Here is a 15,136-nt window from a genome sequence, read left to right on the forward strand (position 1 = left end):
TCTTGTTTACCTTGAACACCAATATCTTGAATGTATTACCTTGAATATTTCAAATTGATTTGGAAGCCCCAATAACTCTTTCTTTGAGAATTTTACCCTCAAAATGTTGAACCTGAACCCTTGGATAGTTTGAAGTTTTTTCTTGGTCCCATTAAGTTCTAAATAATGTTGTTTGACTACAGAAACACTGATTTTACAGTTGGAATAAAGGCTTGATGAGTTTACTATTCTTACTGATAACTTTTTAAACATTGTTAAAATGAATCACTGACTGAATGAAATTGGACGCCTATCTGACTTTTTTAAAGAATTTGAAAAGACTGACTAACTGGTGGTACTGATATTTCAGACAGACTTATAAACCTTCACTGATCTTGCTGTATTGACTTACTGATCGGATCCCATTCACACTGGACACATTGACAATGTTTCCTTTAGTCTATCAGGTGTGGCACGGCCAGCATGGTCATATGGTATATACTCCTGTAAATATAGCCACAGGTGTAAATGAAATTGCAAAAACTTTAGCTTTTAAACTCATCAGCTAACATAAAGGACAGCAAAAGGAAGAGTACTGTAAATTCCTTATTTTTCGCAAGTATTTTTATCGCGTACTGGCTCTTCAACATCAAATCGCGAGAATAATAATCCGCAAATGGACAGCTGATCAATAGAATGAAAATGGATTTCAGCACCCTAAAAATACAAAAGGCCCAAGGGCCTTGAATCGCTCTTCTGATAAATTGTACAATCTATCACTTCTATTAGAAGCCTCCAACTCTATTAGTATCATAAGACCCAAAATGCGTTTACTTACAAAGTTTGATAATATTTAGCCAGTTAAGACTGAAGATATTATAATATAATTATAAAATACCATAAGTAGGTCACAGTGACCTACCTTTTGAGTGAAATTTTCTGAGGACTCAAGATACATTAATTGACAAAGACTGATAATTCCAATTAAAAAAGTACCTGCGATATTCAAAAGTAGGTCATCATGACCTACTTTAGTGAACATTCTCTGAAAACACAAGATGCATCATCTGACAAAGTTTGACGATTCTAAGCCAATTAGTACCAGAGATAATTAAATATAGCCATCAAATGTCAAAAGTAGGTCATGGTGACTTACTTTTTGGTTGACGTTATCCAAAAACCCAAGATGCCTAAACTGACAAAATTTTATGATTCTAAGCCAATAAGTACCTGAGATATTCAAAAGTAGGTCACCGTGAACTACTTTTTGGTTGACATTCTCCGAAAACCCAAGATGCATCAACTCACAAAGTTTGATGATTCTAAGCCACTGAGTACCGGAGATACTTAAATAAAGCCATAAAATGTCAAAAGTAGGTCACCATGACCTACTTTTTGGTCTACATTCTCCGAAAAGCCAAGATGCATCAACTCACAAAGTTTGATGATTCTAAGCCACTGAGTACCGGAGATACTTAAATAAAGCCATAAAATGTCAAAAGTAGGTCACCATGACCTACTTTTTGGTCGTCACTCTCCGAAAACCCAAGATGCATCAACTCACAAAGTTTGATGATTCTAAGCCAATAAATATCTAAGATACTTAAATATAGCCATAAAATGTCGAAAGTAGGTCTTCGTGACCTACATTTTGGTCGACATTTTCAAAGACCCAAGATACATCTACTGACCAAGTTTGATGATCATAGGTCTGAAGGTAATCAAAATATGCGTTTTAAACAATTTGAAAACAAATGTCGGCAAAATTCAAAAAGTAGGTCACAGTGACCTACTTTTTCATAAATATGTTTTAAGGTCCCAAGATGCATCAAAGTACAAGATTTGATGATTCGAAACCTCCCAGTGTCTAAAATAATGGGATTTAATGTTTTTAAAAGGATAAGTCATAAAGTTCAGCCCCGTGGGGATCCGGGTTAGAATAGGTCCTCAGTACCCCCTTGCTTGTCGTAAAAGGCGACTAAATGGGGCGGTCCTTCGGATGAGACCGTATAAACCGAGGCCCCGTGTCACAGCAGGTGTGGCACGATAAAGATCCCTCCCTGCTCAAAGGCCCTGAGTGCCGAGCATAGGCCTAAATTTGCAGCCCTTCACCGGCAATGGTGACGTCTCCATATCAGTGAAATATTCTGGAGAGGGACGTTAAACAGTATATAATCAATCAATCAATCATAAAGTTCAAAAAGTAGGTCAGAGTGACCTACTTTTAAGTTGACATTGTTTGAAGACCCAAGAAGCATCAACTGACATAAGTTTGATGATCATAGGCCTTAAAGTGTCCAAAATATGCCTTCAAATCAATTTGAAAACAAATCCCCGCAAAATTTAAAAAGTAGGTCACCGTGACCTACTTTTGAGTTAACATGATGTAATGTCCTAAGGTGCATCAACTTACAAGATTTGATGATCCTAGTCCTTATAGTAAGCAAAATATACATGTTTTTATTAATTGTAAATTTAGGTCAACTTTGAAGTGACCTTGAGACCAGGCCCTTTGCCCCAGGGTAATTCCCCGTGCAAATTTTAATCTTAAACATATCCTGATCCTTGTATGTAAGTTTGGTGAAAATCTGCCTGGTGGTTATGGAGAAGAAGATTTTTTAGCAACCAGTACTTTTGGTTTTGTTTTCCCAATTATCTCCCCTTGTTAGCTCACCTGAGCCGAAGGCTCAAGTGAGCTTTTCTGATCAAAATTTGTCTGTCGTCTGTCGTTGTTGCGTCGTCGTTGTTGTAAACTTTTCACATTTTCATCTTCTTCTCAAGAACCACTGAGCCGATTTCAACCAAACTTGCCACAAAGTATCCTTGGGTGAAGGGGATTCAAGTTTGTTCAAATGAAGGGCCACGCCCTTTTCCAAGGGGAGATAATTATGAATTAGAGAAAAATTAATGGCATTTTTTAAAAATCTTCTTCTCAAGAACCACTGGGCCAGGAAAGGTGAAACTCATGTGGAATCATCCTAAGGTAGTGTAGATTCAATTTTGTTCAAATCATGACCCCCAGGGGTAGGGTGGGGCCAAAATGGCCGATCAAAGTTTTACATAGGAATCATAGGAAAAATCTTTAAAAATCTTCTTCTCCAGAACCACTGGGCCAGGAAAGATGAAACTCATGTGGAATCATCCTCAGGTAGTGTAGATTCAAGTTTGTTCAAATCATGACCCCAGGGGGTAGGGTGGGGCCAAAATGGCCAATCAAAGTTTTACATAGGAATATATAGGAAAAATCTTTAAAAATCTTCTTTTCCTGAACCACTGGGCCAGGAAAGATGAAACTCATGTGGAATCATCCTCAGGTAGTGTAGATTCAAGTTTGTTCAAATCATGACCCCCAGGGGTAGGGTGGGGCCACGGTGGATGATCAAATATTTACATAGGAATATACAGGAAATATCTTCAAAAACCTTCTTCTCAAGAACCACCGGGCCAGGAAAGATGAAACTCATATGGAATCATCCTAAGGTGGTATAGATTCAAGTTTATTCAAATCATGACCCCTGGGGCTAGGGTGGGGCCAAAATGGCTGATCAAAGTTTTACATAGGAATATATAGGAAAAATCTTTAAAAATCTTATTTTCCTGAATCACTGGGCCAGGAAAGATAAAACTCATATGAAATCATCCTCAGGTAGTGTAGATTCACGTTTGTTCAAATCATGACCCCCGGGGGTAGGGTGGGGCTAAAATGACTGATCAAAATTTAACATAGTATTTCAAAGCCTTGATTAGTTATTAAATTTATATGGAAACATCCTCAGGTAGTGTAGATTCTAGTTCGTTCAAATTATGATCCCCTGGGGGGGGGGGGGGGGGGTAAAATTCAAGCCCCCCCTCCTCCCCCACCTCAGTAAACTTTCAGTTCTGATCTGATATGTGCTTTTTCCTAGCCGATGTGCTCAGGTGAGCGCTGTGGCCCCTGGGCCTCTTGTTTAAGGGTCCCAACCCTTATTTTAGTATAAATGGTAGCCCTTGGGCCAAGGATACCCTGTGACAAATTTGGTACTGATTGGCCAAGGGGTTCTTGAGTTATGGCCCATATTCTAAAAAGTTTACGCACACCGCATGTTACATTATGTACGACTTATCTAAAATGTGATTGGAACTCTTTTGTTGTTTAAGTTAGTTTTAGTTGTTAATAAATGGAATGAAAAAGCACATGGTGTTTTCCATCAAACAAAAGACAAAACATGGTGTCAGAAAGTCAAAAATATCCTAGACATTAACATGGATAAGCTGGACCCACCAAAAGGACTGTCACTGACAGGAAATGTTGCCGATAACTGGATTAAATTCAAACAAAGGTTTGAACTTTACATTCAAGCGACTGGGTTAGAGGCAGACAAAGAGAAGCCCACCCAGAAAGCATGTTTGTTCCTTCATTTGATCGGCGAAGATGCACTAGAAGTCTATAACAATTTTCAGTTTGCACAAAAATGAAGATAAGAAAAAGTTAGACAAGATAATTGAGAAGTTTGAAGCATATTGTATGCCAAAGAAAAACACAACCTATGAGCGGCACAAGTTTTTCACACTGATGCAAAAACCGGACGAAACCATCGACCAGTACGTTACTGAGCTTCGCACCAAAGCAAAAAACTGTGAATTTGGTGATTTAACTGATTCATTGATAAGAGACCGCATCATATGTGGTGTTCCAGATGATTCATTGCGAGAACGTTTGCTCAGAGTACAAGATCTTAACCTAGATGGAGCCATACCTATGTGCAGGGCTACAGAAGCTACAAAGGAACGAATGAAAGAATTAAAACCAGAAGACAAGGAGGTACATACTGTTAAAAGTAAACACAACCCAAAACCCTTCAAACAAAAACAGATAAACAAAGCTTTTGTAAACAAAGGATACCAACAGAAAAGTCATGGACAATATAAAAGATGTGGGGGAAACCATGGTAAGGATTATACAGCAGTTGGACAAGTATGCAAGAAATGTGGTAATCAAAACCACTATGCTAAAATGTGTTCTACCAGTAAAAAGAAAGTCCATGAGATAAACGAACTCAATGACAGTGAAAGTGAGGCAGGTGAATTCTTTGTGTATACGGTGGAGAATTCTAATGCAGAAGAAACTGATGAATGGTTCACACATCTGAAGACAAATGGAACAGAAATAAAGTACAAACTAGATACAGGAAGTCAGGTTAACATCATAACAGAGGAACTATTCAACAAATTGAAATCCGAACCAAAGATTCACACATCAAAGATCAAGCTAACTTCCTACAGTTGAAATTCCATTCCTATTAAAGGAACATGTGTGTTGACAGTGATGAGAAAACTACAAGTTTTCAAGCTGCACTTTGTAATAGTAACAGAGTCGCGCACACCTATCATTGGAGTTAGTGCATGCAGCAGACTAGGACTTGTCCAGAGAGTTTACATGGTAACCAAAAATGAGGAACCAAAACAAAAGGAAGTCTCAACTGTCCAAGATCTTGTGGAAAACTATGATGATATATTCCAGGGACAGGGCTGTTTGCCGGGTGAACACAGAATTCAGCTTGACGAGAAGGTTTCACCAGTGATACATCCCTGCAGAAAAGTACCCTTTGCATTACATGATAAACTGAAACAGGAGCTCGACAGAATGGAAAAGGCTAACGTTATATGCAAGGTTGAGGAGCCAACAACCTGGGTTAGCTCGATCGTCTTGCCCGTAAAGAAAAATGGAGCACTCAGAGTATGCTTAGATCCGAGAGACCTAAACAAGGCCATTAAGCGAGAGCACTTCAAGCTACCATCAAGGGAAGAAGTAATGTCAAAATTCAAGGATGCAAAGTACTTCAGCAAGCTCGACGCCTCGTCAGGAATTTGGCAAATGAAACTTGACAAACAGTCTTCCATGTATACATGTTTCAATACACCTTTTGGAAGATACAGATTCCTACGCTTACCATTTGGCATATCCTCCGCATCGGAGGTATATCATAAAGCAGTACACATGATACTGGAGCACCTCAAGGGGACATCATCATTCATGGATGACATCATAGTCTGGGGAGCAACCCTTGAAGAACACAATGAGAGATTAAAACAAGTTCTGGAGACTGTTAGAGGAGCAAATTTAAAGCTCAACAAATCAAAATGTGAATTCGGAGTGCAGGAATTGACATTTTTAGGAGATGTAATCTCAGACAAAGGGATCAAACCAGACCCTGAAAAATACGGGCAATTGAACAGTTTCCAACCCCGACGAATAAGCAAGACGTCCAAAGATTTCTAGGAATGGTCAATTATCAAAGGAAGTATATCTCAGACCTTTCTACCAAAACGCACACACTCCGACGTCTTCTGGAAGAGAAGAATGTGTTTCAGTGGACGCAAGAGGAAAACGAATCCTTTGAAGAACTGAAGAAAGTTTTGACTTCAGAACCAGTTCTACAATTCTATGACCCAGATGCAGAGACAAGAATCTCTTCAGATGCATTGAAAACAGGCCTAGGGGCGGTTCTTCTCCAAAAACATGATGACAAATGGATGCCTGTTGTGTGTGCCTCGAGAGCTATGACTACAGCAGAAAAGAACTACGCTCAAATAGAGAAAGAAATGTTGGCAATTACCTTCGCTTGTGAACGATTCCATCAATTCATATACGGACAAGCCGTGCAAGTAGAAACTGATCACAAGCCCTTGGAAGCCATCTTTAAGAAATCCTTGAGCGATTGTCCTATTCGGATTCAAAGACTGATGCTCCGACTGCAGAAATATACACTAGTGGTATTTTATACACCAGGAAAGTTCATGCACACAGCTGATGCATTGTCAAGAGCCTATTTACAGACAGCGTGTAGTGGAGATTTGTCAGGAGAAGAAGAAGTTCAAGTTTACGTGGATTCAGTAATTACAAACCTTTCAGTGTCAGACAGAAAATTAGAAGAAATACGTCAAGAAACAGTTAAGGATGAGCAACTTCAAAAACTGAAGCAGACCATCAGGGACGGACTTCCTAAACAGAAATGGGACTTACCCTCCTTGATACAAGAATACTGGAATTTCAGGAGTGACTCAGCTACGCAGATGGCCTTATACTCAAAGGTACCAAAATAGTCATTCCAAACTCCCTTAGGAAAGAAATGTTGCAGAAAATTCACACAGGACACCTGGGAATTGAAAAATGCAGACAAAGAGCCCGACAAATCATGTATTGGCCAGGAATGAATCAGAGTATCGAAGAAAAGGTCAAATCATGCTCCGAGTGTCTGAAACACAGAGCAAAACAAACAGCAGAACCATTGCTTTCACACGAAACAGCAAATTAAACGTAATAAAAAATTGGAGTGGATTTGTGCGTGTGCAAGAACAAAAATTATCTAGTCATATGTGACTACTACTCGAATTACCCTGAAGTTTGTCCACTAAAGAAGACAACAAGTACAGCGGTAATCAAAGCCATGAAGTTCATATTTGCAGGACACGGCATTCCTAAGATCATCATCTCGGATAATGGACATCAGTTCACCTCGGAAGAATTTCGAAAATTTGGAGAAAACTACAACTTCCAGCACAAAACATCAAGTCCTCGACACCCACAGTCTAATGGATTAGCAGAGAAAACTGTCGGTATCATCAAGAATCTACTCAAGAAATCAGGAGAAGATTTTTACCTTAGTAACCTTGCTTACCGTGCAACACCGCTATCCTGTGGAAAATCACCAGCTGTAATTCTGTACAACCGAAAACTTAGGACTGACTTCCCTTTGTTGGAAGAACATCTATATACGTCTAACAGAGAAGATGTCATCAAACAGAGAAAAATTAGTCAAGAGAGACAAAAGTATTACTACGACAGATCAATTCATCAGTTACCAAAATTAGAGGAAGGAGACATGGTCAGATTAAGAAATCCAGATGATACAGCATGGACGGAGCGGGAAACAATCCAAAAGCAAATCGATCAAGGATCATATATTGTGTCAACCGGAAATGCAGAATATCGCAGAAATCGAAAAGACATTCTAAAGACTTGCGAAAATCCGACTAGTTATCCGCGCAATGAACCAGAACCGAGTGATCATGAAGTAGAAGCGACTGGAGACGAAAATATCCGAAAGCGTGATAACCAAAATTGTGAAACAGTGCGTCCTAGGAAACAATGTGGCCCTCCGAAAAGATTCATTGAGGAATGTTAAATAACTGTAGACACCTTTGCATGCATAGATTATATCTCTTGTCATTTATCAGTTTAGTCAAAGACGTTTCCAATTTGTGTTCAGAAATATAGTCCAATAGTGAAAAAACTGTCTCATTAATGCTATGTGATGTTAATTGATTTCAATGATTTATATAATCAAGTATTCTCTTTCTTTAAGTAATTGAGTGAATTACACTATATTTTTTTAAGGGGGGAGATGTTACATTAAGTACGACTTATCTAAAATATGATTGGATTCTTTTGTTGTTAAAGTTAGTTTTAGTTGTTGTTAATAAATGGAATGAAAAAGCACATGGTGTTTTCCATCAAACAAAAGACAAAACACCGCACACCGCACAAATGGCCATAGCATTAGCTCTTTGAGCCTTTGGCTCAGAAGAGCTAAAAAGCGAGTAATATTATTTCGTGAGTGATGCTTCTCGCGAAATAATGCGGAAATTAACTCCTCGCATATAATTAGGAATCTACTAAAAAGTATTTAAACATGGGGAGCCACCATACCTGACATTGATGTCAAAGATTCTGTCGTACTGCTCCAGAGATGTGTTCTCTATGCTGCCCAACTCCAGAATTCCTGCACAGTTCACCTGGAAAGGCATTTATATTTATCCTGGACCCCATATTTTTAAGAATTTACATTTATATGTACATCTTAGACCAAATTGGAATTTTGAAAGTAATTTTCTATTTTTCATAAACCTGAAAATGGGTTTAATTTTTTAAAAAGAAATTTAATCATGGATTTATCCATTTTTTTTTTTTTTCAAACATGACAAGAAGCACGTGGTTGGTGTGCCCGGTCAGCAGAGGAAACTCACTCTTCCATGGCACCTGATCCCTGACCCACCTCTCATTTTCTGGAGGTCCGTAATTGCTTTGCTCATATTTGTAATGTTTAAAGGACTTCTGAGCCCAAATACTGTTCATTATCTCTACATAAAATTCATGTCCTAATTACCAGAATGTTAAGTTTTCCAAAGTGTGATATAGTGGTGTCCAACACTCTCTTTGTATCTTCTTCTTTGACCAGATCACCAGGTATCAACAGAGGCTGAAAAATAACACAGTAAACCAAATAGGATTTAAACAATAAAAAATGCTATTGCTAAAAAGGTTATTGTATTCAGGTCAATTATACACTGTATGGAACGCCATCACTGCCTTATAGCATAAATCTATGCATTCATTATGTCAATCTATCATTACGTGATGTGAACATATTTTTACGTTATATCAATTTTTTATGGGGTGATGTAAAAATATCTTTACATCATGTCAATGCTGCATTACATGAAGTAAACACATTCTTCCATTATGTCAGCACTTTATAACTTGAAGTCGGAAGTTCATTATGTGAAGTGAAAATATGTTTACATTGTGTTAAATCTTTATTACGTGAAATGAATGTTTGTTTATATTATTTCATTTCTTTAATATGTGAGGTCAAAATTGCATTACGTCAAGTAAATTGTGTTTTATAATTAAACTTATCATTACATGAAGTCAAAAGTCCATTCCTTTTTGAGAATGTTTATGTCTATTATATCAAAGCATTATTACGTGATATGGATTTATCTTTATTTTACGGCGAGAGCATCATGATGTGAGGTGAACACATCTTACCTTTATGTCAGTGCTTTATTACATGGTGTAAAAAGTGTGTAACATAATGTGAACATATCTTTATATTATATCAACACTTTATTACATTATGTCAAAACTCCATTCCGAGATGTGGATATATAATTACGTTATGTCAACTCTTTCTTATCATATGTGATTTAAAAAATATCCTTATATTGTGTTAACTCTTTATCATGTTGATTCCAAAAGTTCATTACCTGATGTGAAAATACATTTACATTATCTGAAAGCTGCATATCTAGTATGATGAATGTTGACGACCGTGTTTTAATGACTGGTAAGAGGGGGGGGGGGGGGGGGTCCCGATTGAGTAGGACGAATTATAGACACATAATATCAGCCCCCCCCCCCCCCCCCCCTCTTTTCCCAGACATAACCTTATTTTAGAAAATGTAATGTTCATTGAAAGTACAGCCCCCACCCCCACTTATTGTTGAAGTATAGTCCACTAGGGGTAATGTAGTATAACTGAAAAAATATAGGACTGATCGAAGTCGTACCCCCTCTCCGAAATAGGATTTTCGGGCTTAGACAAATTTTTTTGGCTTGTCAAGTTTTTTCGGGTAAATAATTTTTTTTTCTGGCTGACATCCTTTTTCAAATAAATGCTATGTCACAGAATTAGTTACTGTAATTTTTTCAACCATTCCAAGACCAGAATTCTGTTACAAAAATCTACCAGTCCCTCATCTAAATCAATTGAGCATGCATGGGCACATATTTGTGGCGCATATGGGAATCTTGAAAAAAGAAGGGGGACGGTATAGAGTTGGTGACCAAAGGGGGAAAGCGGAAAAACTCTCCGGCAGGCTTTATAGTTTAATATAGAAAAAGTTTTCAATTTAATTCAGCTAAACTTAATGTGAAAGTAATGCAATGACCTACAACGTAAAACTAATAAATTTATTAATTTTATGTATATTTTGGTGACTAAAGATGGTAGGGCGGGATTTCTGCCCCCCCCCCCCCCCCCTCCCCAACCCGCCAGTGCACGTGTGTTATAAAAGCAATTCAAAAGAAAAAAAAATGCTGCACGACTCATATTTGATTTATTTAATTATCAGATAAAAGTAAACGCCATTGAATTTCGACGCGTGGCTTTAATTCACAGTCGCAGTGTTAAGGCTTTGCACGTTTCAAGATTGTCAATCATTTTTCGCTTAATGTTTTCATTTAAAGATGCAATTCCCAAATCGCTGAGAATTTATTTTATGAGTTTTCTCTCCCGCCATTTTTAGTGCTTTCGGAATGCGGAAAATACGTTATGCTCATATAAAGTCCGAGGATACCCGTGTTCGCATAACGTAATAGTGAATCGACATAATGTAGAAGAGTGCGCACAGTATGACATGAGCTTTTCACATCTGATATGAGATGAAATAGCCTAAGATACATGTATGCTGACAAGAGGCTTAGCATTTTTGACACAATGTAAAGACACAATGACATAACGTAATAACGATCTGTCAAAAAGTAAGGGCAAATTCACATCATGAAATTGATTCACGTCGTCATGTAGCATATTGAGGGCATAAAGTAGTAAAAGAATTGACCACATGTGACAATTTTTTCAGATCATGTAATGAAATTCTGACATCGTATTATAACGACTTGATATTGAGTTAAAGATAAATTCACATCATGTATTGAACTACTTAGACCAAATAGTAGAGAGTGCACATAATGTAATAATGAGTTGAAAATATATAAAAACATTTTTACACCACGTAAAATTGTTTTGACTTAATATCATAAAGAGCTGATATAATGCAATGGAAGATTGGCGCAATGTAATTAAAGTGCAAGTTAATGCCATAAAGACTAAACATAATGTAATTGAAATTTGATATAACGCAATAGTAATGTGTGTAATTGTCATGAAGAGTTAACAATATGTAATGAAAAGTTGACACAATGCAATAGTAGTGTGGACTAATGTCATAAAGAGTTGACATAAAATAATGGAAGGTTGACATAATGCAATAGTACTGTGGGCTAATGTCATAAAGAGTTGACATAATATAATGGAAGGTTGACATAATGCAATAGTATTGTGGGATAATGTCATAAAGAGTTGACATAATGTAATGTAAGGTTGACACAATGCAATTGTTGTGTTCTGCTATAAGGCAGTGACGGCGTTCCATACACTGTCTTTCTGATGATGCCGTTTTTATCCTATCTAGATCTTGTTTATTTTGAAAAAAGGGAGGGTATATAATAAACAGGATTATACAACACATTTTTGCGGTCACGATTTGAAACATTTAGAAGCTCCACTACATACCCAAGATGCTTCGACATAAGTTTCAGCTTTTCTGGCCCAATAGTTCTTGAGAAGATTTTTAAAGATTTTTTTCTATATATTTCTAAGTTAAGCTTTGATTCCCTATTGTGGCCCCGCCCAACCCCCGGGGGTCATGATTTGAAGAATCACGATGGACAATATGTGATCAGAAAAGCTCACTTGAGTCTCTGGCTCAGGTGAGCTAAAAATCTTTAAAAATCTTCTTCTCAAGAACCGCTGGGCCAGAAAAGCGGAAACTTGTACGGAGGCATCCTGGGGTTGTCAAACCATGACACCCAGGGGTAGAACAGGGCCACTAAAGGAAATTCATGTTTTACATTGAAATATATCAGAAAAAAATTAAAGACCTTCTTATCAAGAACCACTGGGCTAGAACAGCTGAAATTCTGACGTGTGGAAGCATCCTGGTGTAGTGTAGATTTTTTTAATTGTTCAAATCATGACCCCCAGGGATAGGTGGGGCCACGATATAGAGAATCCAAGTTTAACATTGAAATGTATAGGAAAAATCTTTAAAAATCCTCATGTGGAAGCATCCTGGGGTAGTTTTTGAACTATACAGCTGTTATAGCATCATCTTAAGGATAAATAACACAAACAAACTTTTTTCAGAAATCAGCATGATTTCTCATAGATTTACATTTAAATTGACAACCTGAATAATGTTTACCAAGTAGAAAGGGAGAATTTTATAAGATTTTGTCATCAAGTTAAAAAATTGTGCAAAATTTTGTATGGAATTATATAGAAGGCAAAATAAAATCTCAAATCTAAACACCAAGGGAAACCTACGATTTCTTTATATTTCAGGGATTTATTATTTATATCAATACAAATCAAAATCAGTCAAAAAATATATATCAACCCGCGCATCAATTTTTTGTTTGTGGTAAGTACCCTTAAGCCATGGTCCAGAGTCCGCATATACAGCTATCTCCTACCCATAGCTGCTTGGTTGTAAAAAGTGTCGTAATCTTGAAGGTTTACACCTTGCTATTGTGATGTCATATTCAGTCACTGACAAGTTTTGTTTCAATCGCAGTTGAAATCAACAATTGACATCAACAGTATACAAGATATACTTTGTACACTGCAGAAAGGTTGCACCTAAGTTCATTATCCGACTATGCTTTACTCGCATTGGTCAATATTTTAATGATCTACGAAATATTCTCTTCTCATTCAACCACGGCCAGAATGGAAGAGGATCGTACATTTTGGCCGTGGTTAATTGCGACGATGCTGTTATAGTAGCTTGGAATTTGATCGTAGATTTCCAGCATGCAAAAAAATGAGGTCACAATCGCATTTGTTTACAAGCAGCTCAGAGTTTCCCAAAAGTGAAAAAGTGATGGAACGGAGCAGATTATACCCTAGAACGGAGTTAGGGAGTTTTGTGATGTTTTACTCCTATTCTTTATATACTTTATTTACCTAAAATTTCCACATGCTAGATATACATGTTGTACTTTTAATCTTTGGATATTTCAGAGTGTTTTCTCAGTCCAGCTATTGAGTTCTAAGTATTGCTGTCTGAATTTACTTTAAATTATTGTCTTTCTTTCAGTTCGTACTTTATCTAGACACTGCTCTCCGACTTTCTTCAGGTTTTCCTCCTTTCTGCCCGTCAGTGCCACACTTGCCCCCAGCCTGGACAGCAACACGGCAGTCGCTGCCCCGATACCAGAACTGGCGCCTGAAAAATAAAGACATAAAATGGCAAAAATAGACTGATTCATGCAGGATGTTTACAGGCTTACATAGCTGCAGAACTGTAACTCTCCGAAAAATACACATTGACAGCCGGAAAGCTACAGTCCCACCCATTGAAAAAACTGTATGCTTATTGCCCACAAAAAAGTGTGTTGTTTTTTAAACTGTCAACTCAAAATATGTTCCTAACATATTTTCACTGTTTCCACAACAAAACATTCAAATAAGTTGTTTTAAATAGCCCACCCATGGCCCTGGAATTGAGATTATCAAAAATTTTGCCTATTTATACTGCCATTTTGGTCTGGAAGATAATTCGATCCAATGCACTTCGTTCAGATGTAAACTACGCGAGTAATTGACAGAGGAGAAAAATGGACTTTTTGAAATCTAGCTTTTTTGCAATTGGGGTAAGAATTTGGAAACCAGAATTTATCTAGAACCGAACCTTTTTGTGCGCAATAAATATACAATTTTTTTCAATGGGTGGCACTTTTGGACTTTTTGAAATCTAGCTTTTTTGCAATTGGGGTAAGAATTTGGAAACCAGAATTTATCTAGAACCGAACCTTTTTGTGCGCAATAAATATACAATTTTTTTTCAATGGGTGGCACTCCAGTAGGTCAATATATATATTTTTTGGAGAGCTACAGTTCTGCAGTTAAGGCTTATATAAATATACAGACGATAAATCCATCACTGTCCATCAGCTGCTTTCAGCAGTTGATTGGTGCACTCTCGTCAGTAGATAACTATTTATAAAATACATGTCACAGAAACATTATTACATATTTAAAGAATTGAAATTTGAATAACAAGTATAATTACCTGTGATTAGAGCCACTTTTCCACTTAAATTTCCTAAACCTGTAGCCATGGTTTACAAATTACACTTTTAGATAGAAAATGAAAGTATATACTTTCGCTTTGTTTGACTTTTAAATAGCTGTTGAATGTCTGTTGCAGAAAAAGGCAATCAATCGTTTAAAATCAATTATAATCATAATTACAAAAGCTACATGAATATCTGTTAAAATTATAAAAATAATACTCAAATGGAAAAAATCAGAGAAAATGAACCCATCGTTCCAGATAAATTGTAGTTAGCGAAGTATATCGTACGGACATTTTTAATCCGGGAATTTCAAAAATCTGACGTTTTCCTGGCTTTTTTACGTTTGTGATATTTTACATGTCAGATTTTTCGAACCATGTTGATTTGATTTATCTAAAATATATTTTTTTAAAAAGTTTACTGAACTAAAGCGGTTCATTGTATAAAACATGCAAGGATCCAGACTTT

At 37.0% G+C, this 15,136-nt stretch overlaps 1 protein-coding gene across 1 annotated transcript; it reads right to left on the reverse strand.

Annotated features, from left to right (window-relative positions):
* Positions 1-391: 391 nt before the first annotated feature.
* LOC134240949 (uncharacterized) lies at positions 392-14,779 on the reverse strand (the record flags this gene model as incomplete). The annotated part of the gene is given in 6 exon segments (XM_062723058.1): positions 392-440; positions 442-483; positions 8,669-8,754; positions 9,126-9,218; positions 13,694-13,815; positions 14,662-14,779. Coding segments are annotated over 6 exon segments (441 nt in total), but the record flags the coding sequence as incomplete, so codon positions are not given.
* Positions 14,780-15,136: the final 357 nt, after the last annotated feature.

Source organism: Saccostrea cucullata, unplaced genomic scaffold (genome assembly GCF_032062105.1).
Source record: "Saccostrea cucullata isolate Sc308-1 unplaced genomic scaffold, CSIRO_AGI_Scuc_v1 ctg3006, whole genome shotgun sequence".
NCBI classification, from domain to species: Eukaryota; Metazoa; Mollusca; class Bivalvia; order Ostreida; family Ostreidae; genus Saccostrea; species Saccostrea cuccullata.